Consider the following 26,406-nt stretch of genomic DNA (forward strand, 5'->3'; position numbering starts at 1 on the left):
CCAGAGAAGCCCCAATCTGGGGTAGTTTTTTTTTTTTTTTTTTTTTTAAAGATTTATTTTTTTATTGATTAATTGATTGATTGATTGATTGCTATGTTGGGTCTTCGTTTCTGTGCTAGGGCCTTCTCTAGTTGTGGCAAGCGGGGGCCACTCCTCATCACGGTGCGCGGGCCTCTCACCATCGCGGCCCCTCCTGTTGCGGAGCACAGCTCCAGACGCGCAGGCTCAGTAATTGTGGCTCACGGGCCCAGCCGCTCTGCGGCATGTGGGATCTTCCCAGACCAGGGCTCGAACCCGCGTCCCCTGCATTAGCAGGCAGACTCCCAACCACTGCGCCACCAGGGAAGCCCTGGGGTAGTTTTTAAATGCTGATGTCCGGGCCCCTGAAATTCTGATTTTATGGGCCTGGATAGGACCTGGCATGATTATTTTTAAAAACTCCTAAAGTGATTTGAATGTGCAGCCAGGGTTGAGAACCACTGGATTAGATGTTGTACTCTTTACTAAAGACACAAATTTCTTTTTCAGTTCATTTCTAATTAACTGGCCAACTTTTTACAGTTCACCAAATACTGAGTTCAAATTTTTATTTTTTAAATCGGTTATGCAACAAACTTTCAAGCAAAGTGAGTAAGCATCCTATTTATGACAGTGTTTTAAGCCACCTAATTAAAAGCATTATATATTTAAAATTGAAGTTGAATATTTATAAAAACTTCTAATCATCACAATTATAGCTTCCTAAACTACTGAGCAATCCTGTCCCCAAAGATAAATATGACAATGAGAAGAGATTTGAGAATATAAATATTTTAATAATTCAAATAGCAAGCTCAGTATCTGTTTCAAATTCTTTATTATACATCATGGTTGCACAATTTGAGGCTGGTTAAATACAATTGTTTTTCAATTTTTCTTTGAATATTTTCCAGATTACTACATGCAAGTGACCATGAAAATATTTGGCATTTTAAAATTTTGAAACTCTGAACAGGCACTTACATGAAGGAAAACATTACCATTCACAGATATCCACATTTAAAATAGATGCTCCAGCACATGGTACCTGGAACCTTTTGCCAGTTAAGACGTTGGTTACTGACCATTTTTCAAAGTGCCATAGTAGTAAAACAGGCTTAAAGAAATGTAATTTGGGTTACTTAGCTTACCCATAAAGTAAGGTTAACTGACAAGACTTGCACTGAAGTGTATAAAAAAATATTGGTACAAAAACCAATGAACCATAAGTGAAAGTAGTTTCACACAACAGGCTTCATTTTAGTTCCTACACCCCACATTTAGTGTATTTGCGATCAGACCTCATGCATAGCATAAAAACAGATGACTGCACCTTCTTTTTTAGGGGCTTTGAATAATACTTGAATTTAATATTAAAAAAATTTAAACAGAGTGGATGAATTAGTTTAAATTTGAGTTTGAACTAGTCAAGTTTCCAATTTAACAAACATGAAATTGTCCAGATCTGGGTAACTACATACTTCACCAGTTCTCCTGAGTCCCCCATCCTCAAATTTTCCCCTGAAAAGGGAAGAGAATATTTGCAAGAAAATTATATTTGCATATATGTGCTAAAAAGATTCCTTAAATCAAAAAAAATTTTTTTCAAAATATTTATGGAAAAATTATAGTTTTAACAAACTAAAATGCCAACATAGAGTCAACTCCACATTGCAGAAAACATACCGTGGTACCTATCTGGCAGTAGTAGCAAAATGGTTACTTAATATGGTACCCTCCCCCCAAAAAAAGCTGCAATGACATGCCACATAATCTCTTATGGAAAAAAATTTAATATTCACACCACAGAAGACTTCAAAGAGAACAAAATTCAGGAAGCCATGAAATGGTAGACTCAGAGGCACCTACAGCGAAACACTTGTATGCATTTCTCAAACACGTATGGAAAAACAAAAATGTAGTTTTCAAAAATATTGAGATGCCACGTTTTAAATCTTTGCAGGATTAAGGGCCACTCAGGTTTTTCTAATTTTATTTGAACACAAAATGTTTAATTTTTTGCATGTAGAGAATAAGAGGTTATCATTAGCATGAAAAAGGAGAATAAAAGAATTTGTAATCAACATTATGCAGAAAGAAAGCAAAATTACAAATACCAACCTACTCACATGAAAATCTTTAATGTTTATGCTGATGTACAGCTGAGTGCTTATCATTAAATGAAAGTGTGTGGTTAAAAAAAAAAACAACACGGCAGTTTAAGAAAGTTCCAGTGTTTCAAAGAAAGCATTTTTTTAAATGTATATACATGAAGAACATTTAGTTATGTCATAAAATAAACTCAGCACTGTAAGATAAAGGAAGACTATCATAAATGGAGTTTTGGCCTTTTCCCCGCCCTACACGCTGCAACCATCTTTAACCTGCCGAACTTAAATCTCAACAGATATAGGAGTTTTTTTCTTTTTTTTCTCCTATTCAGTTCACATTTCAGGCTGCTCAGCAGATGCCTGTGATTCTGGCGATTCAAATCGCTGGTGAAAGTTTGTTCTCTGTTTCCTCAGTTTTTCAGGAGCTTTTCTCCACAAAATTATCTCCTAGAAGACAAATGCAAGACAACAAATTAATGTCCTCATATTATTCCTTATATTTTCACCATGGAAATAATGCCACTTCAATTTTAACCATAACAAAACTAACTTCTTCCCTACAAAAGCCCTCCTCTTTCCTTATTGACTCACTTTTTTCCAATTCTAATCTTGGGCCTCCCCTTCTGCCAACTCTGCTCCCCCCCACCAACACCCATGCATGCCACCACCATGAATCCAATCTGGCACAAAGTTCTAGCTATTACTGCTTTAAAGAATTCCTAAAATCTATCTTTTATTTGTTGTTCCACTGCCCTTATCCAAATTCAAGCCCTTGTCACTTCAACCTGAGATACTAAAATAGCTTCCTGGTAGATGGCTCTCCCTCCCTTGCCTGATACCCCTTTCTAAGCTATCCTTCCTATCACTTCCAGATTAGTCTAAAACATTGCTTGGATGACTCTTCAATAGTTCTCAGTTCCTCCAGGATAAATCTCCAACCCGGCATTCAAGCCCTCCATAATAACCTTTATCCAATTTATCAACATCACTCTCTTCCCCACCTAGACCCCAGTACCCCACCAGCCAAACTGGGTTACTCTCTGCCTCTAATGCACTTCAAATTAAACTTTCCCTCCATCTTCCCCTTTATATTCTTCAAATCCCTATTCCTCTGCCTATCTAAGTCTTACCCTAACCAATACATCCTGAGATCTCTTCTCTTCTAAATTCTTAAAATTACTTGCTTCATAAAGTCATGGCAGGCTGTTTTTTAACCAACATAGCAGAATTTAAACATCCAAATGAATGCCCGTGGGAAGCATATACTTACTCAATAGGGCCACAATATGTAACTGATTTGGAAATTGTAAATTTCATATAATCTAATTTGAAATTATAAATCACCTATGTTTAATTATATAGCATTATGGCAGCATTAGCAGAGTAACTTTTCTCTCTTCCAAATTACTGTCAAACTATTACTTAAGTTTTCTGTTAATTATACAATCTCTCTTTCCACATATCGGCAATGTGAGGACCTTGAGGACAAACCATGTTTAAAAAGGTAGCTTTTGTATTCGTCACAGTACTCAACACAGAATAATTTCTTTTTTTTTTTCCAGAATAATTTCTAATTTAGTTTTGAACAGTCAACTGACATTCAAATATTTATTAATCTGATTCAGAATACAGAAGACCATTCTAATCACAATCTTTTATTCAAAATTCACCAAAGGCTTTTGATTTTCAAATGAGAATAAGTTTTATGATAAACATCTTATATTTAAAAAGTATTAGGGACTTCCCTGGTGGCACAGTGGTTAAGAATCCACCTGCCAATGCAGGGGACATGGGTTCGATCCCTGGTCCGGGAAGATCCCACATGCCGCGGAGCAACTAAGCCCGTGCGCCACAACTACTGAGCCTGCGCTCTAGAGCCCGTGAGCCACAACTACTGGAGCCAACACACCTAGAGCCCGTGCTCTGCAACAAGAGAAGCCACTGCAATGAGAAGCCCGCGCACCGCAATGAAGAGTAGCCCCTGCTCACCACAACTAGAGAAAGCCACACACAGCAACGAAGACCCAACGCAGCCATAAATTTTTTAAAAAAGTATTAGATTTGGGTCATCTCAAAGACATTTATAAGAGGATTGTTTAATTATGGAAAAATGGAAACCCCCAAATCCATCAAGTTGATGCAGTCCTTAAAAGTGATAAAGGAAATCTTTATTTGTTGCTAAAGGAAAGCTGTTCAAGACACTATTGACTGAAAAAACAAATTAAAGAACAATATGTGGGCTTCCCTGGTGGCACAGTGGTTGAGAATCTGCCTGCCAATGCAGGGGACATGGGTTCGAGCCCTGGTCTGGGAGGATCCCACATGCCGCGGAGCAACTAGGCCCGTGAGCCACAATTGCTGAGCCTGCACGTCTGGAGCCTGTGCTCCGCAACAAGAGAGGCCGCGATAGTGAGAGGCCCGCGCACCGCGATGAAGAGTGGCCCCCACTTGCCGCAACTAGAGAAAGCCCTCGCACAGAAACGAAGACCCAACACAGCCATAAATAAATAAATAAAAAAAAAAAATTTTTTTAAAAAAGAACAATATGCATAATAATGATCTAAAAGCACATATACAGATTTGTCTAGAAAACTAATCACAATGGTGGCAGAATTTTTGTTGACCTTTTACTTCATTCTGTTTTTTATTGCCTGATTTTTTTTTTTTTTAACAAATAGCAGGTATTGTTTTTATAAAAAACAAAGGTTTCAATAAAAGCCCTGCCAGGGACGTCCCTGGCAGTCCAGTGGTTAAGACTCCTCACTTCCACTGCAGGGGCCACGGGTTCGATCCTTGGCAGGGGAACTAAGATGCCTCATGCCGCAAAATTAAATTAAATTAAAAAACAAAAACAAAAACAAAAAACCCTGCCAAATTATAGCCCATTCTGGAGTCCTGCAGACTGACCGGGAAGAGATGGATTACAACATAGTTCCATTCATGCTTACTTCTATATCATACTGTCAGTGTTTTCACTTACTTAGAAACCCCCACTTGCTCAGTACAATAAAGCTTAGAAAAGTGGCTGCTTTCCAGGTGTTTTTAGAATTGACAAAGAACAAAATAACATCTGGGTGGCACCATACCTGCTGCTTGAAGTACCTCCTGTCTTCCTCATCAACAAGGACTAGATTCAAAAAGTACCTTACTGAAAATTTTTTGTTCACATCTCTCATTGTTGGAGTTGGGTCATAGCCTGCTAAAAACAATCTTATTGGAATTGATTCACCTGAAAGAAAAGCAATTTCCATTTAATTCTAAAGGATGATTAAATATATCAATAGTTACATAACACCTAAAACTAAGCATCATAGAGAAGACATTAATGCTTCAGTTCCTCACAAGGCAACAGCATAACAAAAGCTTTCGACAAGGGTTTCTCAGCCTTGACACTACTGACATTTGAGGCCCAATAATTCTTTGCCGTGGATAAGGTCCTAGGCACTGTATGAAGTTCAGCAGCATTCCTGGCCACAAGATGCCAGTAGCAGTCCCCAAATATGATAACCAAAAATGTCTCCAGGCATTGCCAAATGTCCCCAGGGAGGGGTGACCAAAATTGCCCCTAGATGAGAACCACTGCTCTAGAGCCAAAATGCCTGGATTTGAATCCCAACTCCAGCCAAGTCACTTAACCATCTGTTTCGTCTGTACCATAATTTCTAATCATGTGTATAAATTATTGAATACTTATTACTAATTCACCCAAAGCAACAAACATGTTCAGAATGATGACATTCCTTCATTACCAAAAAGATTGCTATTCAGATTCTCATGGCTTCTCTAAGAATGATTATTTGCATATTCTGCTTTGAATCCTTTTTATGTAATACTTTTCCTATGTATATCTATTTCCTTAAAGATGTACAACCCATCACTTTACATAAAAATTTGTGGCTGCTGGAATTTTACAAAGTTATGTTGCATAACATAAGAGTACACACACAAGAGTCCTGGAGTCAGAAACCCCTGGACTCAAACTCCAACTGTGCAATGATTAGCTATCGAAGGAAACCAGAATATATCACCGAAAAATATTCCTCTTTGACATACAGATTATTTTGAGCTGAAGGCAATTAAGCAGCAGCAAAAGCAGAAAAGACTCCCCTGTTCTGCCTAAAGGCAGGATGTAAATTCTCCTTCTACTGGAGACAGCCGCTTTTCAGCCCAGGATGGCACCAGAGGAATCTGCAAACAAGCCTCTCCATTGGTTTTCTCCCACATATTTACCTGCCCGTAGTTTGCCGCCCTGGGAAGCCTAAACTGCTCTCCTTTGCCCAGTCATTTCTCTCCAAATTTATTGTTCTTTTCAAGATGCTATATAAGCTAAAATTCTAAGTCACAGCTTTGAGTTACTTTTTTGTTGAGGTTTCTCCTGGGTGATGTGTACTGCATGCATTTATCAACTGTTTTTCTCTTATTAATCTTTTTGTTAAAGAATTCCAGCTGAAAATCTAAGATGGGTAGAGGGAAAGTTCTGCCTCCCCTACAGTATATCACCTTTAATAAGTTTTTAACCTCTACAATCTCAGTTTCATGTATAAAATAAGGGCTACCACTACCTAACTCAAAGGGTGGTAGGGAACTTGACAGCGCCTGAGAATACAATGCCTCATCTATAGTTGGTACTCAGTAAATGGTAACTACTCTTTGAAGTAATTACTAACAGAGTAAGAAAAAGCCAAAGACATAAATTTAAAATGATAAATACTGGCTTCATTATCTTAGATGCTGAAAATTATCTAGTAAGAGAACTGCTTATTTTCTTGAGGGCTATATAAGAACTCCAAAATCCCACAGAAATGAATACTCAATTATACTGCACCTTATGTTCAGCATGAGTAAAAAAGATTTACAGAGAGAAACTACTGTAACAAAAGATAATTAAAATATTATAAATTCAGAACTAGGGGAGAGATATCCATAAATGTCTCTTCTAAATTCTAAATTTAAACTGAGTAAAAAATTAAACCTTATTTCAAACTAGAAAGTACTACTATAGTCTTCTCAGCATTTATACAAAGATGATCTTAAAAATCATTTTAAGAATCATTTTAAGAATTCACAGATATATTCACACTGAATAAATACTTTCAAACTAATCTGCCATGAACACTGCTATCTGCACTACCTGTAACTTAAAAGTAAATGAAAAGTGTATTACCTTTTACTGGTGCACCATCCATTATTTCATATTTAGCGATTGTTTCTGTTTCTGTTGTGGTGCTGGGTCCTAGTGCAACAATGTAAATGATATTAATTTAAATACTGCTAGAATATGATTTCCAGACTTATACCTTCTTCCTATTTTCTGACTACATTATTTTAGTACTAATTTACTTTCCCCTTTTGTGAAAATGTTGATCATTCTTTTCTATTTCTTGATCTACACTTACTTACCACCCAACTGAAGATCTCACTCCCTTCCTCCCAAAGGTAATTCAATAGACTGTTGAAAAACTGCAGGGGCTGGGGCGCCTGACCGTACACACAGGAAAACCTGTGTATAATTTATAGTCCGTTCTCTGTATCCTCCACTCCTCTCTATCCATGGTTCCTCCCTATCTGTGGATTCAACCAACTGCAGATGATGTAGTAGTGTAATATTTACTACTGAAAAAAATCCGCTATAAGTGGGCCCATGCATTTCAAACCTCATGTTATTCAAGGGTCAACTGTATGTATACAGTTCAGAAATAATCTTCACAGACTGCCTTCTATCATTTCTAATATCTGCTAAAATAGAAACTAGCAATGCATAGCAGTGCACTGACATGCTAGTTTTCTCTGCAACACCCAAAATGTTTTCTCTTGTTAACTTTAACATAGACAAAACATCAAAGTGAATACCTGACATACAGTTCTTTTAAACAGTCAATGATATAAGTTTAAAAGGAACACTAAAACATATAGTACTGATCCCAATGTTGTAAAATATATAATATGCAAAGGCTAAGGTCGGTTCTGGATTATGAGTACAAATTATTTTTTATTTAAAATTTTCCAGAACCGAACATAATTTTTATAACTAGAAAAAAATGTTTAAATAAACAATTTCTTTTTAAACAACAAATGGGAACCTGAAGTTTGGTTTTAATATCTTTAAATCACTTTAACTTTTTTTTTTTAAATATTTTTTTTCCCAGTCTGTGGCTTGTCTTTTTATTCTCTAAACCATAGACAGTTTTCAGGTTTTTAAAAAAATTAATTAATTAATTTTATTTTTGGCTGCCTTGGGGCTTCGTTGCTGTGCACGGGCCTTCTCTAGTTGCGGCAAGCGGGGGCTACTCTTCATTGAGGTGCACGGGCTTCTCATTGCTGTGGCTTCTCTTGTTGTGGAGTGCGGGCTCTAGGTGCGCAGGCTTCAGTAGTTGTGGCACGCAGGCTCAGTAGTCGTGGCACACAGACTTAGTTGCTCTGCGGCATGTGGAATCTTCCAGGACCAGGGCTCGAACCCACGTCTAAGCATTTGCAGGCTGATTCTTAACTACTGCGCCACCAGGCAAGTCCCTAATCACTTTAACTTTTATTAGCAGGTGAAAAATGGAGATTAAGAAATTACAGATATTTAAAATCATGACTACCAATTATAAATTCTTAAAAAGTGTTGCCTAAAATACTTTTTAGCAGAAAACCAGCAAAGTTAAAGGGAACAAACTAAATCTAAATATTAATTAAAATCAGGGAATTCCCTGACTGTCCAGTGGTTAGGACTTCACACTTCCGCTGCAGGGGGCACAGGTTTGATCCCTGGTCAGAGAACTAAGATCCCACAAGCCACATGGCGTGGCCAAAAAAGTAATAATAATTAAAATTAAAAAGCAGTTATGAACCAATAGAAGATTTGGGGGCAACTGGTCAGCTATCTGGAGAAAAGTAAAGTTGGATCCATAGTTGATCTCTTACATCAGGACAAATTCCAAATGAATTAAAAGTTTAAACAAAATTCTTAAACTATAATATATTACTTTAGTAGAATCAAGCACAGAAAATTATTTTTAGAACCTCAGTGTAAAAAAGGGCTTTCTAACTGTGGTATAAAACGCAGAATCCATAAGAGTAAAAACTGATAAATCTGACTTACATAAACATCAAGAACTTCTAGATGGCAAAAACCACCATAAGCAAGACAAACTGGGGAAATTTTGCTGCTTTTAATACAGAAAGAGAGGGACTTCCCTGGTGGCGCAGTGGTTGAGAATCCACCTGTCAATGCAGAGGACATGGGTTCGATCCCTGGTCCAGGAAGATCCCACATGCCATGGAACAACTAAGCCCGTGCACCACAACTACTGAGCCTGTGCTCTACAGCCCGCGAGCCACAACTACTGAGCCCACATGCTGCAACTACTGAAGCCCACATGCCTAGAGCCCATGCTCCGCAACAAGAGAAGCCACTGCAATGAAAAGCCTATGTACCACAACGAAGAGTAGCCCCCACTCACCGCAACTAGAGAAAGCCTGCACGCAGCAGCGAAGACCCAATGCAGCCAAAAAAGAAAATAAAAGAAAAGAAGAAAAACGGATTGATTTTCCTAATATATAAAGAGTTTCTACACATCAAAAGGAAAAGACTAATAATCCAATAGAGATGGGGCAAAGGATATGGATAGGTGGTTTACAGAAAAGAAATACAAATGGCTTTTATACACATGAAAAGATGCTCACCCTCACTCAGATGAGAAAAATGAATTAAACTTTTCCCCCTACCCATGAGATCAGCTAAAAGTTTTATAACATCATGCTTATGAGAATACAAGGAGAAAGAGGCACCCTCCTACATCCATTGCTGGTAGTAATGCAAACTGGTACAGTCCATAAAGAGGACAAACTGATAATATGAATCGAAATTACAAATGAATATACCCTTGGAAACAGCAATTCCACTTCTAAGATTTTATCTTGCACACAAACCAACACATATGTGAAATGATATTATTAACTAAAGCATTGTTTATAATAGCAAAAGACTAGAAACAACCTGTATGTCCACCAATAGCTAGTACACTCATTGAATGGAATACTGTAAGAAAGATGAGGAAGTGTTCCACGCATTGATATGTAAGGAACTCTAAAGTATGTATTGTATATAACCACTTAACTAAAAAAAAAGGGGGGGGGTGTAATATAGAGGCACTTGCACGTATATAGATAAATACTTGAAGGATTTTAAAACTTATAAACATATCACCTATGAGTAGCTGGAGTACATAAATAGGACACTCTTTACTGTATAATCATTCACACTTTATTTTTGAACCATGTGAATTTATTATCTATTCAAAAATTAAGTTTTTTAAAAACATAAATGAGTAACTCACTGCCAGCAATATTAAGTATCAAAGTTAGTATCCAAGGTGGATATTTATTTTAAGTTTAAACAATATTTTAAGGTTTCAAAATTTCAACTAAAATGAATTTCAGTTCAAATACTCTTCAACTTACCAATTCCCGTGATCTCTTTTTTAATCAGTTGTAACTCCATATGTTGGATTTTTATTCTTACTAATAAGAAGTAAATTTTTCCAACAATCACATCCTTTAAATGATACCTTTGGGGAAAGAGTATTTGTCACTTACTAAATATCAGTTTACAAAACAAACAAAAAGAGTGAAATATGTCCTGAAAGGCTTTATTAGATATCTGTAGGATAATTACTATTTAAGAATACCATTCTGACTATTCATGTGTTTAATGTTCTTTTTTCAAAAAAGTACTCATCATTTTACTATAAAAATAAGGAAGCAAACTTTACTTGACCATCGATGCACCTCAGAGGGAAGAATTAGCCTGATTAATTGTTGGTCCCTACGTAGAGGTTAACTTAGTTTCCAAAGAACTTAAGCATGGAAAATTAAGATTTTTATGCCTGAAAATTTTTATTTGGTGTATGAAGATGTTTTGAACATTAAAAACTCTACACATGGGTTTAGTGTCAGTATTACTCCAAGTGCTAGAATAGTGCAGCTAACAAATCACCTGGCCACAAAGAGAGACTCCATAAATTGAGTTTGTTGCTGTAATACCTACTAATCAAAGACTTTTCCCAGCAAACCTAGGAATTCCTGTAATTCCCAGAGGGCTTTTTTTTTTTTTTTTAAACTTCTCCCAGGTTTGGATCTCAAAATAATATCCCAAGAGTTGATTAATGCAATTATGTTAGTCTGAAGGGAGGCTTCCAGTGACAAGTTTTAGGTCCTAAACATTTAATAATTTTATCAACAATATAATTTAAGACCCTGAATGTGTGTGTATCACAATTTCAGTGATATAAACTGGGACATAACAAGTAATAAAAATAATGTAACAGAAGAGTGCACAGGAAGGGGATAAAAGAATGAACATCCATTTCTTCAACAAATAAACTTTAATGAAAAATAAATAAATAAAAGAGAAAACCTATAAATTAAAAGAGATTTAAGAATAAAAAAACCAAATGTAGTGTGTTTGGATCCACTGGATTTGAGCAAGTCTTGTTTGGATACTGATTTGAACAAACCATATGGGGAAAAAACATTTATGAGTAAATTAGGGAAAAGTGAACACAGACTAGATATGTGATGAGGTTAAGAAATTATTAATATTTTTAGATATATACGTTGGTATATGTTTGAAATTTTCCATAATAAAGCTTTAAAAGGCATTAATAAATAAAATAAGAGCCCATTTCTGAAAATGCACAACATATATAAACATATATACCCCCTCCCATGGAAAGATATACAAGAGGATTTAATAGTGGTTAAGTAGTAATGGTGAAAATATGTGGTATTTTTACTTCCTTTGACTTTTCTACATTGTCAATTTTTTTAATAATAAAAATGTATTGCTCATGTAGTCAGAAAAAGGGCATTTTTGCTTACTTTTAAATAGATGACCAGCTAAAATGATCTCAAGACAAAAAGATAAGTTTTTTGAGACATATAGGATTAGATGCCTTCTGAGATGGTGAGATCCTCTATAAAAAATGGCCGATTACCAGGAATAGAATAAGAAAGACATCTGCAACTAAGTCAGAAACAAAACCAAATTCCTAAAGTTTCTTTCAGCTCAGAGATTCTGTTGGTCTGTTAACATCAGATTAATGTTGATTCTATCCTTACCTTGACCAATTTACAAAGACATAAAAGGTTTATTTCTTAATTTTCCCTGAACATTTATGTTATCTGTTTGTGAAAGGTACTTACTTTGATTTATTATATTCAAATTCTATGTGTAGACAATCTTCAATGCCCACTTCCATCTTAATAGAATTGTTGACATCAGGATAGGTAGCAAGCTGGTGAACAATAAGATCATATTCTTTTACCAAGTCTGTCAGTCTTCTTACTATCGTCACTTTAAGGAAATACCTACAAAATTAATGGAGAGGACAAGTTAAATCTCCTGTGATATATCTCAGTGTTTTAAATAAGCAAACATTAACTGCAACTCTGCTTTCTCCTTGCTGGAACTCCTTAGGGATCAATTTACTCCATTTACTTCATGAAGAAGTTTTAATTTTTAAATAAATGCCCCCACCATGGAAAAAATACAAAGTTCAATTTTAAGAATAGTGTACATAATTTTTAGATCAATTTGAAGTACCATCATCAAGCCTACTTGAGGACATCTCTCTAGATCACTGCTTTTTGTTTTTTCTTTTTTTCTAGATCACTTCTTAACCATACACTAAATGAGATTCATTGGGAAACTAATGGATTTAGAGAGTAATTCCATTTACAGGACAAATGAAGTACCTAAGAACGATTCATACAGGGAAGTGTATGACTAAAACTTCTCATAATAGGATTCTCTAAAACTACAGAGGCTCCTACTACATCAGATGAACATTAGCCAGAAAAAAACAAAATATTTGACAGAATTTTAAAAATCTTAAGTCTTCCAGTCCAAAAATTATAATTAGAAGTTCTAATAAGACATTCAATAGTAGTCATTACTTTCTGGTTTTGATTCTGTCTACAGTTTCTGATACACGTTCATACCTTAAACGGACATTGGCACCGATGTAAGATTCATATGGCTTTTCAACTTGCATAAATTCAAAGTCATAACTTCTGCTCTGAGTCAGTTCTCCAGGCAAGGCTAGTTCTTTCACTAGGTTTACAAATTCGTGAGTATTACTCTTGTCATTGAAAAGTTCTAAGAAATTTTAAAAAGCAAAAAGACCAATTATATTTAATACCCATCTCATTAAAACCCAAACTTTTACTTCCAAAGCAAATAATTTTTACAGAAAGAATTAGTTGGATTTGTCTCCACTTTAAATACTAGAGCTATGATCTGAATTCCATTATCCTTCTCACTATTATGCTCTACTTAGGCATAAAAAAATTCAAGCAGCATAGCAAAATGAAAATTTCTATTATAAAAAAATGAATTCATTCCTTTAATGCAGTTAGGGTTTGCCCAGTATGAAGCTGTTTTAACAGACATATTTCCAGCAATTATTTGAACTTCCTCCCTTCTAGGCAAAAAATATATTGTCTTGTTGTTTTGCTTTAGTTAGGCAAATATATTACCTTGATAAAACTATAATACGCAAAAGACTAAAATCAACTATCAGTTAATTACTATAATTTGCCCCTTAAATATAATCTCATCCAAAATAGACATGTAAATAAATATCCACCCATTCCAATTTTGATACTTTAAAAATGTACAGTAAAACTTAGAAAGCTAGGACCTATTTTCTTTTCTCTTTTCCGAATCTGCAGTACCAAAAGATTTATACAGTTTAACTCCTACTAAATCAAGAATGTCTCTGAAATACACATATGGAAACATACACAAGTTGATCTAAGTCAAAAAGAAATCACACTTTTCCTTTTCACATGGAATTTTCTATTGACAAGTGAGTCTGGCTACAGGTACACACTAAGTTAGGAAGACAAATGGCATGGGTAATTAGAAAGTGAAGGATGAAGGTGACACTGCTAATTGTGAATAAAGCTAGTGAAAAATGTAGGCAGATGGAAATTTCAGTGAGTAAACTAATTTACTTGAATTATTTTTCAAGGCTGGTAGCTTACATAACTCCTTTCACTTTTAGTAATTAAGTTTAATCACAAATAAAGGCAGGATTAGTCAAATATCATTTAATACAATTAAAAGAAACATGATTTAATGTTTATAAAATAAATCCTCTTTTATTACGCAAAATCAATTCCTTCTTTCCATAAAGCTAAGTGCCAAATCAAACTCTCTTCAAACTCAGTTATCAAAGAAAAAAAAGTAATACTATTTTAAAACTCACCAATTTGACCTACAAATTCAATTCTAATTCCTTGGTGCTCTAGCCTCTTTCCAGATTGCTTAAAGGCTATGTTTACCTGCCAAAACATGAAATTGTAAGAGACGTTAACAATCCTTTGTGGGCCTACTAGCAGATTGCTTCCAGATGAATACAATATATAAATATTTCAGGTATTCAGTTCTGAAGTCTGAGACACCACCACATACCTAGATCCTACCTAGACCTTATAGTGCCAGAGAAAGTAAAACCTACTCATATACAATCAGTATGAACCTATTACTTATACGTACACTTAAAGCATCTTCTTTGTTAGTAAGGAATCCTTCTTTAGAGCTGGAAAACTATAAAGACTCAATAAAAGGGAAAACTTTCAACTATTCAAATATGTTTTCAGGTCAAATAGTTAAAAAATTCTACAACAGCATTTTAATGTAAGGTTATTACTAATTCCAAGAACTGATCTTAAAGATCACTTTCAGCCTTTTATAACCAACAATATATTGTTATAATTCCTATCTTAAAAGCAATGCTTATTGCCCTGAGTCTGATACTCATCCTAAAAACAGAATGTCTAAAGATTTAAATTTTGAGTATGATTATCTTACGTACTTTTCAAATTAAATATATAATCTAAAATCCCTAAATTCATATGTGCCAAATGGAAACCTTTATTTTATACATTTTAATTTGACAAAATATCTATAAAGTAAATACATATTAAAAACAAAATTTGAAACATTTAAGGATTAGCTAACATACCAAAAAGCATACTTCCGGGTTTATTCTTTACTATAAAAAATATTGGTAGCATGACTCTTAAAAGCTTTTCTTCCAAATAGTGTTTTCAAAACACAACAGAAATTAAGAACCAATAAAACTAAAGTTCAGTTACTTCTGTTTGTAAACTACATAATTAAAATATTCATGTTTCTATATCTTCCATATCTGTGACCAGGATGAGTTAGTTACTTGCCTTCCAAATTAATATCTCAGAAAAACAAGTAAATAATTAAACAAATTGTAGTATATCATATGATGGAGTATAATTAAAGTATAAAAATAATAAGGTCAAAGAATATTTAATGATGTGGGAAGATGTGCATGGTATGTCACATGAAGGAAGCATGGTCAAACTGTATACAAGTATAATGCCAATTATATTTTTTAAACTACAGAAAAAACTCTTAACAGGAGTTACTTCTGGAATGTATGCTTATGGGTAATTTTGTTTCCTTCTCTGTAGCTTTTTTTGACAGACGGCAATTAAATTTAACTTAAAAAAGTATATGCTTCAGGAGTCCCAAGACAATTCAATGGGGAAAGAATATTCTTTTCAACAAATAGTGCTGGAACAACTCAATCTCAACATACAAAAGAATGAAATTGGATCCCTACCTCGCACCATATACAAATATTAACGCAAAATGGATAAAAGACCTAAATGTAAGAGCTACAGTTACAAAACTCTTAGAAGAAAACATAGGTGTAAATCTTCATTATCTTGGATAGGCAACTGTTTCTCAGATGACACCAAAAGCATGAGAAATGAAATTTTAAAAAAGATAAACTGGACATCATCAAACAGAAAATTTTAGTACTTCAAGACACCACCAAGAAAGTGAAAAGACAACTCACAGAAATAGAGAAAATATTTGCAAAACATAACTGACAAAAGACTTGTATCTAGAGTATATGAAGAACTCTTACAACTCAACAATCAAAAGACAAACAACCCAATTAAAAATGGTCAAAGGATAGGTACAGACTTTTCTCCAAAGAAGTTATACAAATAGCCATAAGCACATGAAAAGATGTCAATATTATTCATCATTAGGGGAAATAAAAATCAAAACCATTATGACCACTTCTCACCCACTAAGATGGCAATAAAAAATACAGACAATAATAAGTATTGCCAAGAATGTGAAGAAACTGGAACCTGCATACATTGCTGGAGAGAATATAAAATGGTGCAGCTGCATCGGAAAAGCCTGGCAGTTCCCTTAAAAGTTAAACATAGAGTTAACGTATGACCCAGCAATTCCATTCCTAAGTATACACCCCAGAGAAATGCAAACACAGTCACACAAAAACTTAACACACAAATGTACAGCAATATTCATAACAGTCAACAAATAGAAACCCAAATATCCTCAACTGAGATGTCCTCAACTGATGAATGGATGAAGAAGTGTGGTACATCCATATACTACACAGATATATACTGAAATATTATTCCGCTATAGAAAAGAATGGTGTTTTGATACATGCTACAACATGAATGAACCTTGAAAACATTATGCTACATGAAATGAGGCAGACACAAAAAGACAAATCTTATATGACCACTTATATGAAATAGAACAGGCCCAGAACAGGCAAATTTATAGGAAAAAAAGTAGACTAGAGGGACTTACTTCCCTGGTGGAGCAGTGGTTAAGAATCCGCCTCCCAATGCAGGAGACACGGGTTTAAGCCCTGGTCCAGGAAGATCCCACATGCCGCAGAGCAACCCCGTGTGCCACAACTACTGAACCTGCGCTCTAGAGCCCGTGAGCCACAACTACTGAGTCTGCATGCCACAACTACTGAAGCCCATGTGCCTAGAGCCCATGCGCCACAACAGGAGAAGCCACCACAATGAGAAGCCCACGCACCGCAACAAAGAGTAGCCCCCCCTCGCCGCAAACAGAAAGCCTGCGAGCAGCAACGAAGACCCAACGCAGCCAAAAATAAATAAATAAATAAACTTACTAAAAAAAAAAAAGTAGGCTAGAGGTATCCATGGACTGGGAGAAAAGGGAAAAGAGTAGTTATTGCTTGATGGGTACAAAGTTTCTGTTTGGGGTGATGAACAAATTTTTAAAATAGTGGTGATGGGGGCTTCCCTGGTGGCACAGTGGTTGAGACTGCGCCTGCCAATGCAGGGGACACAGGTTCGAGCCCTGGTCCAGGAAGATCCCACATGCCGCGGAGCAACTAAGCCCGTGCGCCACAACTACTGAGCCTGCGCTCTAGAGTCCAGGAGCCACAACTACTGAGTCCACGTGCTACAACTACTGAAGCCCGTGCGCCCTAGAGCCCGTACTCTGCCACAGGAGAAGCCGCTGCAATGAGAAGGCCATGCACTGCATCGAAAAGGAGCCCCTGCCCTCCGCAACTAGAAAGGCCCGAGCACAGCAACGAAGACCCAATGCAGCCAAAAATAAATAAATAAAATAAATTTATATAAAAAAAATAGTGGTGATGATCGCACAACATTGTGAATGTGATTAATGCTACTGAATTATACACATAAAAATGGTTAAAATGGCAAATTTTATTATATATATTTTTTACCAAAATTTTTTTAAAAAGGAATAAACCTTGAAGACATCATGCTGAGTAAAAGAAGCCAAATACAAAAGGTCATATATTTTATGATTCTATTTATATGAAATGTCCAGAATTGGCAAATCCACAGAGAAAGAAAGCACATTTATAGATTAGTGGATGCTAGGTGTCTTAGTCCATTCGGGCTGCTATGACAAAATATCATAGACTAGGTGGCTTAAAAACAACATAAATTTATTGCTTACACTTCTGGAGGCTGTGAAGTTCAAGATCAAAGCGCCAGGAGATTTGGTGTCCGGGGAGAGCTTGCTTTCTGGTTCACAGACGGCTGTCTTTTCACTATGTCCTCACATGTCAGAAGGTGCACACGGGATTTCTCTGAGGACACTAATCCCATTCATGAGGGCTCTGCCCTCATGACCTAATCATCTCCCAAACCCCCCCAGCCCCACCCCCCCAATACATCACACTGGGGATTAGGTTTCAACACATGAATCTTATAAGGACACAAACATTCAGTTTATGGCACCAAGGGAGTTACTGCTAATGGTACGGTGTTTCTTCTGGGGTGACGAAAACATTATGGAATTAGATAGTGGTGACAGTTGCACAATTCTGCAAATATAGTAAAAACCTCTGAACTGTACACTTTAGAAGGGTGAATTTTATGTGAATTACAACTCAATAAAGCTATTTTTAAAAAAAGAAATGAAAGTATATGTCACAAATAAACCAATAGAACAGAACAGAGACGTTGAAACAGACTCATACAACCTCTGGCTAGTGACAAAGGTGATGCTGCAGTGTAGTGGGGGAAAGGATGGCTTTTTCAATAAATATCCTGGGTTAATAAGATATCCACGTGGGAAAAACAAACAAACAAACAAGTAGCCTTGACTCCCATATCACAAAGACAAAATCAATTCCAAAAAACTGAAGATCTAAATGTGAAATGTAAAATTGTTTTAAATTATAGGAAAAACAGGAGAACATCTTCATGCCCATACGGTAGACAAAGATGTCTTAAAGAGGATACAAAAAGCACTAACAGGGGCTTCCCTGGTGGCGCAGTGGTTGAGAATCCGCCTGCCAATGCAGGGGACACGGGTTCGAGCCGTGGTCTGGGAGGATCCCACACGCCACGGAGCAACTAGGCCCGTGAGCCACAACTACTGAGCCTGTGCGTCTGGAGCCTGTGCTCCGCAACAAGAGAGGCCGCAATAGTGAGAGGCCTGCGCACCGCAATGAAGAGTGGCCCCCGCTCACCGCGACCGGAGAAAGCCCTCGCACAGAGGCAAGGATCCAACACAGCCAAAAATAAAATAAATAAATAAATAAATTTAAAGAAAGAACATCATTGTTAAAAAAAAAACAACTAACATTTGTAGAGTATTAAAATTAAGAACTCCTGTTCATCCAAAGACACCATTAAGATAGTGAAAAATCCAGCCAGAAAGATATTTATAATACATATGCAAAGGACTCTATATTGAGAAGCACGTATTAAGAACATACCAAAAAAAAAAAAAATCCTACACATCAATAAGAAAAAAAGTCAACTGAGTATAAAAATGAGCCAAAAAAACCCCCACCAAACCCCAAAGGCTTGAATAGGCATTTCACAAAGGACATCAAATAGCCAATAAATATATGAACAGTCGCTCAACCTCATTAGATGTCAGGGAAATGGAAATTTACACATGTAACAAGAAAATGAGAAGATAAGACGACAAGCCATAAACGGAGAAAATATTTGCAGAAGCCACATCTGAGAAAGGGCTGTTTTCCAAAAAGGGCTGTTTCCAACTCTTAAAACTCAATAAGAAGAAAACAAACAACCCGAATGAAAATTAGGCAAAAGATCTGAACAAGCACCTCACCAAAAAAGATACATATTTGAAGATAAACATATGAAAAGATGTTCAACATCATATTATTAGGGAACTGCAAATTAAAACAATGAGATACCAGTACAAAACTATTAGAATGGGCAAAATCTACAACACTGACATCATCAAATGCTAGCTAGAATGGGGTACAACAGGAACTCTCATTCATTGCTGAAAATGGTAGTGCTACTTTGGAAAACAGTTTGGCAGCTTCTTACAGAACCAACACTATTTCCTTTACTCGTTTGACATGTTCCATCCTTTTAATGATTTTGTCTGCTCTCTTTCAGGCCTCTTCTCTTTCTCCCCATCATTTTAAAGGGAGAGTAAAGTAGAAAAGCAAAAAATTTATTTCAGATATAACACTAAGACATCAGTAAGTAAACTGGCAAAGGACCAGAATAGACGATGCAGTAAAATAGCTAATAAACCTAAGTTCAACCTATCTAGTAACCAAAGAAATGCTATCAAAGAATAATATCATTTTTGCCTATAGAAATAGCAAAGATTAAAAAGTGACCATATTCAGTACTACCCTGAGTGAAACAAGGCATTAAGTGAACATGTGATTTGATGCAAATTCTCCAGGTTAATATGTATTGATACCCTTCAAATATTCATGTCTTCTGGTCCAGCAACTCACTTTCAGGAATTCATTCTAAGGAAGTAATCTTATCCTACAGAAATCTGGAGAAAAACTTACGTACTAAAGTTTTATTACTAAAAACATGTCTGTATTACTAAAGATACGGTGATATACTACAAGCAGTCTGAAAAATACAGTAGAAACTATTTAAATATCCAATAATAGGGAAAAGGTATGCTTAATATATTATACATACATTAATGCAGAGAGACTAGGAGGAAACACATTCAAATTTTAACAGTGAATTATTTCCATATGATGGGAATATAGATAATTATTTTATTTCCCAAACTGTCTACCATGTGTATGTATCACCTTAACAAGCAGGGGAGAGAAACTCTTAATATTTTATATTTAGAAAAATTATTTCAAATGTTTTATGACTTGATTTTATCTAGGATATTACCATTCTTCAGTATCACAAACTGATGAGTACTAATCATGTTCCATAAGGTATAAGAACAATCTTATACATAACTTGGTAAGGAAAAGGAGGAAAAAGTTAAACCACAGAAGGTATCATAAATGTATCTGACCATGCATGGACACATTCCAAATGTACTTAAGTCCTCTACAGAGTATCAAGAAATGAGATCAACAGACACAGTGACAGTAGTACAGACAGATAAACTATAAAGAATGAGAAAGAAACTTTTAGAAAGGTATACTAGAGAATTATCCCCAATCTCCACAACTCAACTTTATGTTAAAGGAGAAACAAACTTTGAGTGGATCACAGCCCCACTGTAGAAACTGTCTGAAGTTAAACAGATGCACATAGTCACAAACACACAAAATTTTGCACACAGTTTAATTTAGACTCTGTGCCTATAACCCTTGCAGTTTAAGAATCTTTCCTGTAAATACTCTACTGAATCAAGGATTTAACTGACCTTCTGAAAAAAATTTTCCATCTCTAATAAAATCATTCAAATTTAGATACAGCACAAGCCACTTTCATGACTAATTCTAATACTCTACAACTAGGTAATTCTCCAAACAAAATATTTACCTTTCCTGAAACAGACTCTCCATCATAGAAAAGATAGTGTTTTTCTACTTTGCCATCCTCAGTTTTCATTTCTGCCATTTTCCTGGTTTCCCCATCATTAAGGACAACATCAATCTCACAAATGGGACCAAAAAATCCTCCAAGAAAACTCTGAAATAAAAGGAAAATGTTCATAATTATGTTTTGTCAGTCACTACATTTTTTAATTCAAATTTAATTACCTATAACCTACAGTTAATCTATGAATTCACAAAGAAATAAGAACTTATATCAAATACTACATCAAAACTAAAATTTCATACAATATGCATACAGTTAATGCTGTACTGTACGCTTAAAATTTTGCTGAGGATATATTTATGTTTTATGTTTTCTACCACAATAAAATAAAAAGACAAAAAAGAAAACAAATTTAAACACGCTATAATTTCAATCATTTCCACAGGCAACCACCATAAATAATCAAATACTAACATATACCAAAGATCTAAAAGGACTACCCCAGTGGTCCAGTGGTTAAGACTCCCCGCTTCCACTACAGGGAACACAGGTTCAAACCCTGGTTGGGGAAGTTCTGCATGCATGCCGCGTGGCTAAAAAATTAATCCTAACATCTGGATTTGAAAGGTTACCTTTAGTAATACATCTATGAGGTTCTTTTATTATACTGCTATAATGAAACTCATACAATCCCAATTACTCATGAGTTATTACAATGTACTACTTATGGTAAAATCTACTGCTATATAGGTCTGAACAGCATGTGTTACATTGTGTAAGCCCTTGGAATAAAACTGGCTCTAATGGAGGAGACTAATTAAATTTCTTTAAATTTTGTGAATACGCAAAAGAAGTGAGCTAAAACTAGGCATGTTTGGTTAAGACCAGCCCTCCCGCAGGAAGTTAGTATTGGTGCAGTAGCAAAATCTAGAGCAAGGAACTTGCGTTAAGGCTCAGTTCTGTCCTCAGGAGGACAGCAAACAAGCTAATGATCCTGCTAAGGTTATGTGGGTCATAGGGTGATACTATGATCAAAGGAGATAGTGTTTTCCTAAATTCTGAGCTTGCTTCTTTGTTTTTGGGCAGTGCCACGCAGCTTGTGGGATCTTAGTTATAGAACTCGGGCCCTCAGCAGTGAAAGCTCGGAGTCCTAACCACTGGACCGCCGGGGAATTCCCACTTCTTTATTTTTATTAATCCTTTATTAACAAAAGGATTATAATTTCAAGAAATCAACTCAAAGAATTGCCAGATTAGTACTTATGACATACTCCAAAGACATAACCAGCAAATTTTCCTTTTGGCAAGATGTTTTAATCTTTCCTGGCAATATTATAAATGACAAACAGTTTTAATTAGAAAACTATTCTGAACTAACTTAGAATGAAAAACATCCATGATAGGGCATGTGCACTGTCCCTTCCTAGTTAGCTTTCATACCCTAAGTTTTAACTTTAAAACTTGCTCAAAATGGTACACATTCTCCTAAGAGTTACAAATATGAGAATGTATAGCAGCTGAAAATCAGTTACTATTTATCAACTGTGTGCAAAGCACTGAGCCAACAAAGCGGGGGGGGGGGGGGGGGGGTGCTGCTGTGGGAGGAGCAATTATGAAAGGGTAGAAGATGACAGTCCAAAATTCGGGTTATAAAATAGAAGCAGGAAAATAAAATTTAATTTTCTCATTCCCCCTTAATACTTCCTAGAGCTGGTTGCAGGAAAACGAGATTTGAAAACTATAAAAATTGTTTTACAAATGAAAGGAAATATTATGGTAACTTTTCCCATATACATATACTTAACGCATACAGCTGAACTGGGCTTTGAAAGTTGATATTAAAAGATCAAATAATCAAAAATAAAATAACAAAATCAAAATTGCCACTAATTAAAATGGTATAAAACAGACTTAAAAGTCACATAAAACTTCACAATTAACTAACAACAATGAGTAATTGTAAACAATAAGTTTTATTTTGACACTATATGTAAAAATGTAAGTCTTAGGCATTAAAAATATGTAAAAACTATGTGTTATCCTCTATTATTTTCTGTATGCATGAAGTATTTCATAACTAAAAATTAAAAATGGACTTACTTTTCAACACAATCAAAACACTAAGATTGGGAGAGATCAGAAGGAATAAAAAAAGCCTAGTGTAGCATATGCAGAAAAACAAAAGGTTGAATGATAAACTACAGCACTTTAACACAGTTAAGTTAATGAGGCCATGAGAATTTAGCACTGGGTTAACATCCAGTTTTTTACACCAGGACACATCAAAAATGAACTAGTCTTAGTAAAAGCCTCCAGAAAATTGTGCATGTAGATAACAGAGAGAAAAATATCTGAGAAAAAAGTTTGTCTTGTTTTCCTTCTAGAAGGAGTTGAAAGAAAGATTCTCTACCCAAAGTCTTCTAGAGTTTTTATTTCTAAAAAAAAAAAAAAAAAAAAAGGGATTTCCCTGGCGGTCCAGTGGTTAGAACTCTGCACTGTCACTGCTGAGGGCGTGGGTTCAATCTCTGGTCAGGGAACTAAGATCCCACAAGCCGCATGGTGTGGCCAAATAAAGTTTTTATTTCAAGATGTGCATCTTCTGTATTTCAAACAAAAAGTCACAAAGTTAAAATCTTCTTAAAATTATTCACAATCAAATTATAATACTTCTGATATATAAAGAGGAAAAAAAATGGTCAGAATGGTGAAGACCAGAAGAAGGAAAAGGAATAAAAGCTGTAAAGAGAGTTAGGATATATTAACATATACTTCTGCTGAAATTACAGAAGGCAGTTTTGAAATCTTTTAAGAGAAAGACTACCAAGTTCTTTTAGAAAAGATATCTTCAAGTGAGCATTCAAAATAGGGGATTTTCAGCAGCAATACTAGACAATATACAGGTTCAAACTCTTAGGCGGCCTTTAAATAACTAGAGGGCAATATATATGACTACTTAAATATTAGAGCAATTGTTCTCACAGTTTTCCAATCGTAGCCTAAACTACATATCACTGAATTTAGGTTAATTTAAGATTTTTCACATAATTTGTAAACCTAACACTGAGCATTACCATCTAGCAAAATTACACGTGTATATGTTAAAATACAAACTTTTTAGCCCTCGCTAAAGAAATTTCACTACATCCAGTGGCTGTAAAGAAATGCAACTCAAGGTGAGGCAGAAGAGAGGCTCTCAAAATTTATTCACTTAGGGCATACACGAACAATGAAACAGCAAATTTTCATACATATATTATTACACTTGTGCCCATTTCAGTGTTATAAAGCTTTACAATTGTGTTTGTTTCAAGAGTAACTTGAAAATAAAAATTGCTCTTGAACATAATTCAAAAGCTCATTAAAAGTAATAATTTTAAATGTAAGCAAAAGATAGGAGGGCCTTTTAAGTTTTCTTTGCAAATTATATTCAACTAAGGAAGCCTTCTTTAACTCCCTGACTAGGCAAGGTCCCCCAATACTTCCTTCTTATCACAACTGTAATTATTTGTTTCCACATTAAACAAATAATTACACAAATAAATGTTTATCTCCCTCTGGACTGCAAGCTACAAGAGAGTAAGGGCTGTTTCAGTCTTGCTCAGGACCCCTGGGAGCACCTAAGTATTGTAATTATTTGTTAAAAAAAAAGAGAAAAAGGTTCCAAGTTTAAGAATGAACATGTCTGTCCTCACTTTCTTTTATAAATTAAAACTCGATTTCTTACTTTAAAATGTATTTATTCAAAGTAACTTTTTTTTTTTTTTTTAAATAAACCTAGCTTGGTCTATAAGCCAAAAGTCTCAAGCAGTTTACGGAACCGGGTGAGCTTTGGGAAAGCAGGTACTATTAAGGAGAGCACACAGTAGGCGCTCAACATAAGCTTGCTAAGTGAACCGAGTAAATGAATACTACCATAAAATGAGCCAAATGAGATCAAATCTAGAGAAGATCGCCAACACACACAAAGCTAAACGCCATCGTGCCCACGCTAGTGCTTCCCACTGTGGTGAGAGTACTCAGATTTCCCTTCCTCCTCTGCTCCCTAGGCCATTTCAACATCCCAAAGCGGTAAGTTTCCAGAATGGCTTGGTGAGGGAAACGAGACCCAACGCTTAAAACAGCGCGCAAGAAACTACTGCCTTTTGCATTAAAAACGTCCTCCCCTCCAACGTCCTTCTCTTTTTCTCTCCCATTCTACAAGTGTCAACATCAAGGCTGAACTGGGTTCAGGAAATCGCAGAATATCACCGTATGCAGGCTAAAAAAAAAAAAAAAATCACGGAGTTTATCAAGCTCCTGATCAACACTGGAAGATAGTGACCAAGTCCCCCCGAGTCCGGAACTGGGGGACTCTTGGGTCACCCCACCTGAAAGGAAGCGAGGCTGCCCGGGAGGAGCAGAGGGGCTGGCTACCTTGGAAGGGGAGGGGGCGGCGGGCCCTCGCAGAGGCGGGGTCCGGATACCCAGCCAGGGCCCCCACAGCCGATCGAGGAACGCGGGCAGAGGCTCCGACATGGCCAGGAGAACGCGCCGCCACCCGCAGGTGCTCGGGCATCGCCGAGACCGGGAAGGGGCGGCGCAGCCCTCTTGTCCCCGACCCCGCGGCGGCCAAACAGGCCTAACCCGGCCCCCCGCCCTGCCCGCCTGCCCCCTCCAGCCGCTCCCCGCAGCCCCTCCCGCGACATCTGGCCCGCCGTTGGCCGTCCCGCTGCGCGCTCCGGGGCGAGGGCTGCAAGCGAGCGCGCGGGCCGCCGCGCACTCACCATTGTCATCGCCGCCGCCGCGTGCCCCACACTTCACTCCTCTTCCCTCAGGAGAACTCCCAGCCCCCGGCTCCCTCCGCCCAGCGTCTTCGTCACGTGACTTCGGGCCGCTCGCCGCACGTGACCCCTCCCTTCCCTTCCTCCCCTTCGCCCAGCACTGGCCCCCTCCGGGCCTCTCGCCCCGCCCTACTGGTCAGCCTGGCCCTCCGAGGAGAGGCCGTTTGGAGGCGGGGCCTCGTGCTCCACCCCACGGCGGAGGGGGTGGGGCCACTGAGTGGCGTCAAGTGGGTGGGGCCAGGGCGGACGTAGGTTCCCCAGCTCCTCCGTGCCCTCTTGTCTGTCACGTGACGGGCGGTTCGCTGACCGGCGGTTGGCTG

The 26,406-nt window shown here is 36.8% G+C and overlaps 1 protein-coding gene across 2 annotated transcripts; it reads right to left on the reverse strand.

Annotated features, from left to right (window-relative positions):
- Positions 1 to 839: 839 nt before the first annotated feature.
- Positions 840 to 26,160, reverse strand: VPS26A (VPS26 retromer complex component A). Of its 2 annotated transcripts, XM_007167771.2 has the most exons (9): positions 26,030 to 26,160; positions 21,267 to 21,416; positions 14,387 to 14,462; positions 13,116 to 13,272; positions 12,318 to 12,482; positions 10,575 to 10,681; positions 7,294 to 7,362; positions 5,216 to 5,358; positions 840 to 2,576 (listed from the first exon to the last, which is right to left on the reverse strand). In XM_007167771.2, the coding sequence occupies exons 1-9, from the start codon at positions 26,036 to 26,038 to the stop codon at positions 2,463 to 2,465; spliced, it is 990 nt and encodes a 329-aa protein (XP_007167833.2). In that variant the 5' UTR covers positions 26,039 to 26,160; the 3' UTR covers positions 840 to 2,462. The 2 variants fall into 2 exon arrangements, with proteins under 2 accessions (XP_007167833.2, XP_028018776.2); XM_028162975.2 differs by lacking the exons at positions 14,387 to 14,462; positions 26,030 to 26,160 and having other exon boundaries at positions 21,267 to 21,403.
- Between the last annotated feature and the right edge of the window lie 246 nt (positions 26,161 to 26,406).

This window comes from Balaenoptera acutorostrata, chromosome 16 (genome assembly GCF_949987535.1).
Source record: "Balaenoptera acutorostrata chromosome 16, mBalAcu1.1, whole genome shotgun sequence".
NCBI classification, from domain to species: domain Eukaryota; kingdom Metazoa; phylum Chordata; class Mammalia; order Artiodactyla; family Balaenopteridae; genus Balaenoptera; species Balaenoptera acutorostrata.

Bases quoted from the DNA above. Each gene is read 5' to 3' on its own strand.
- VPS26A (XM_007167771.2), bottom strand. The intron at 13,273-14,386 runs GTGAGTTTTAAA...AAAATTTCTTAG, and splicing joins TGAATTTGTAGGTCAAATTG to AACTTTTCAATGACAAGAGT. The intron at 7,363-10,574 runs GTAAGTTGAAGA...TTGTTGCACTAG, and splicing joins AAAAGAGATCACGGGAATTG to GACCCAGCACCACAACAGAA.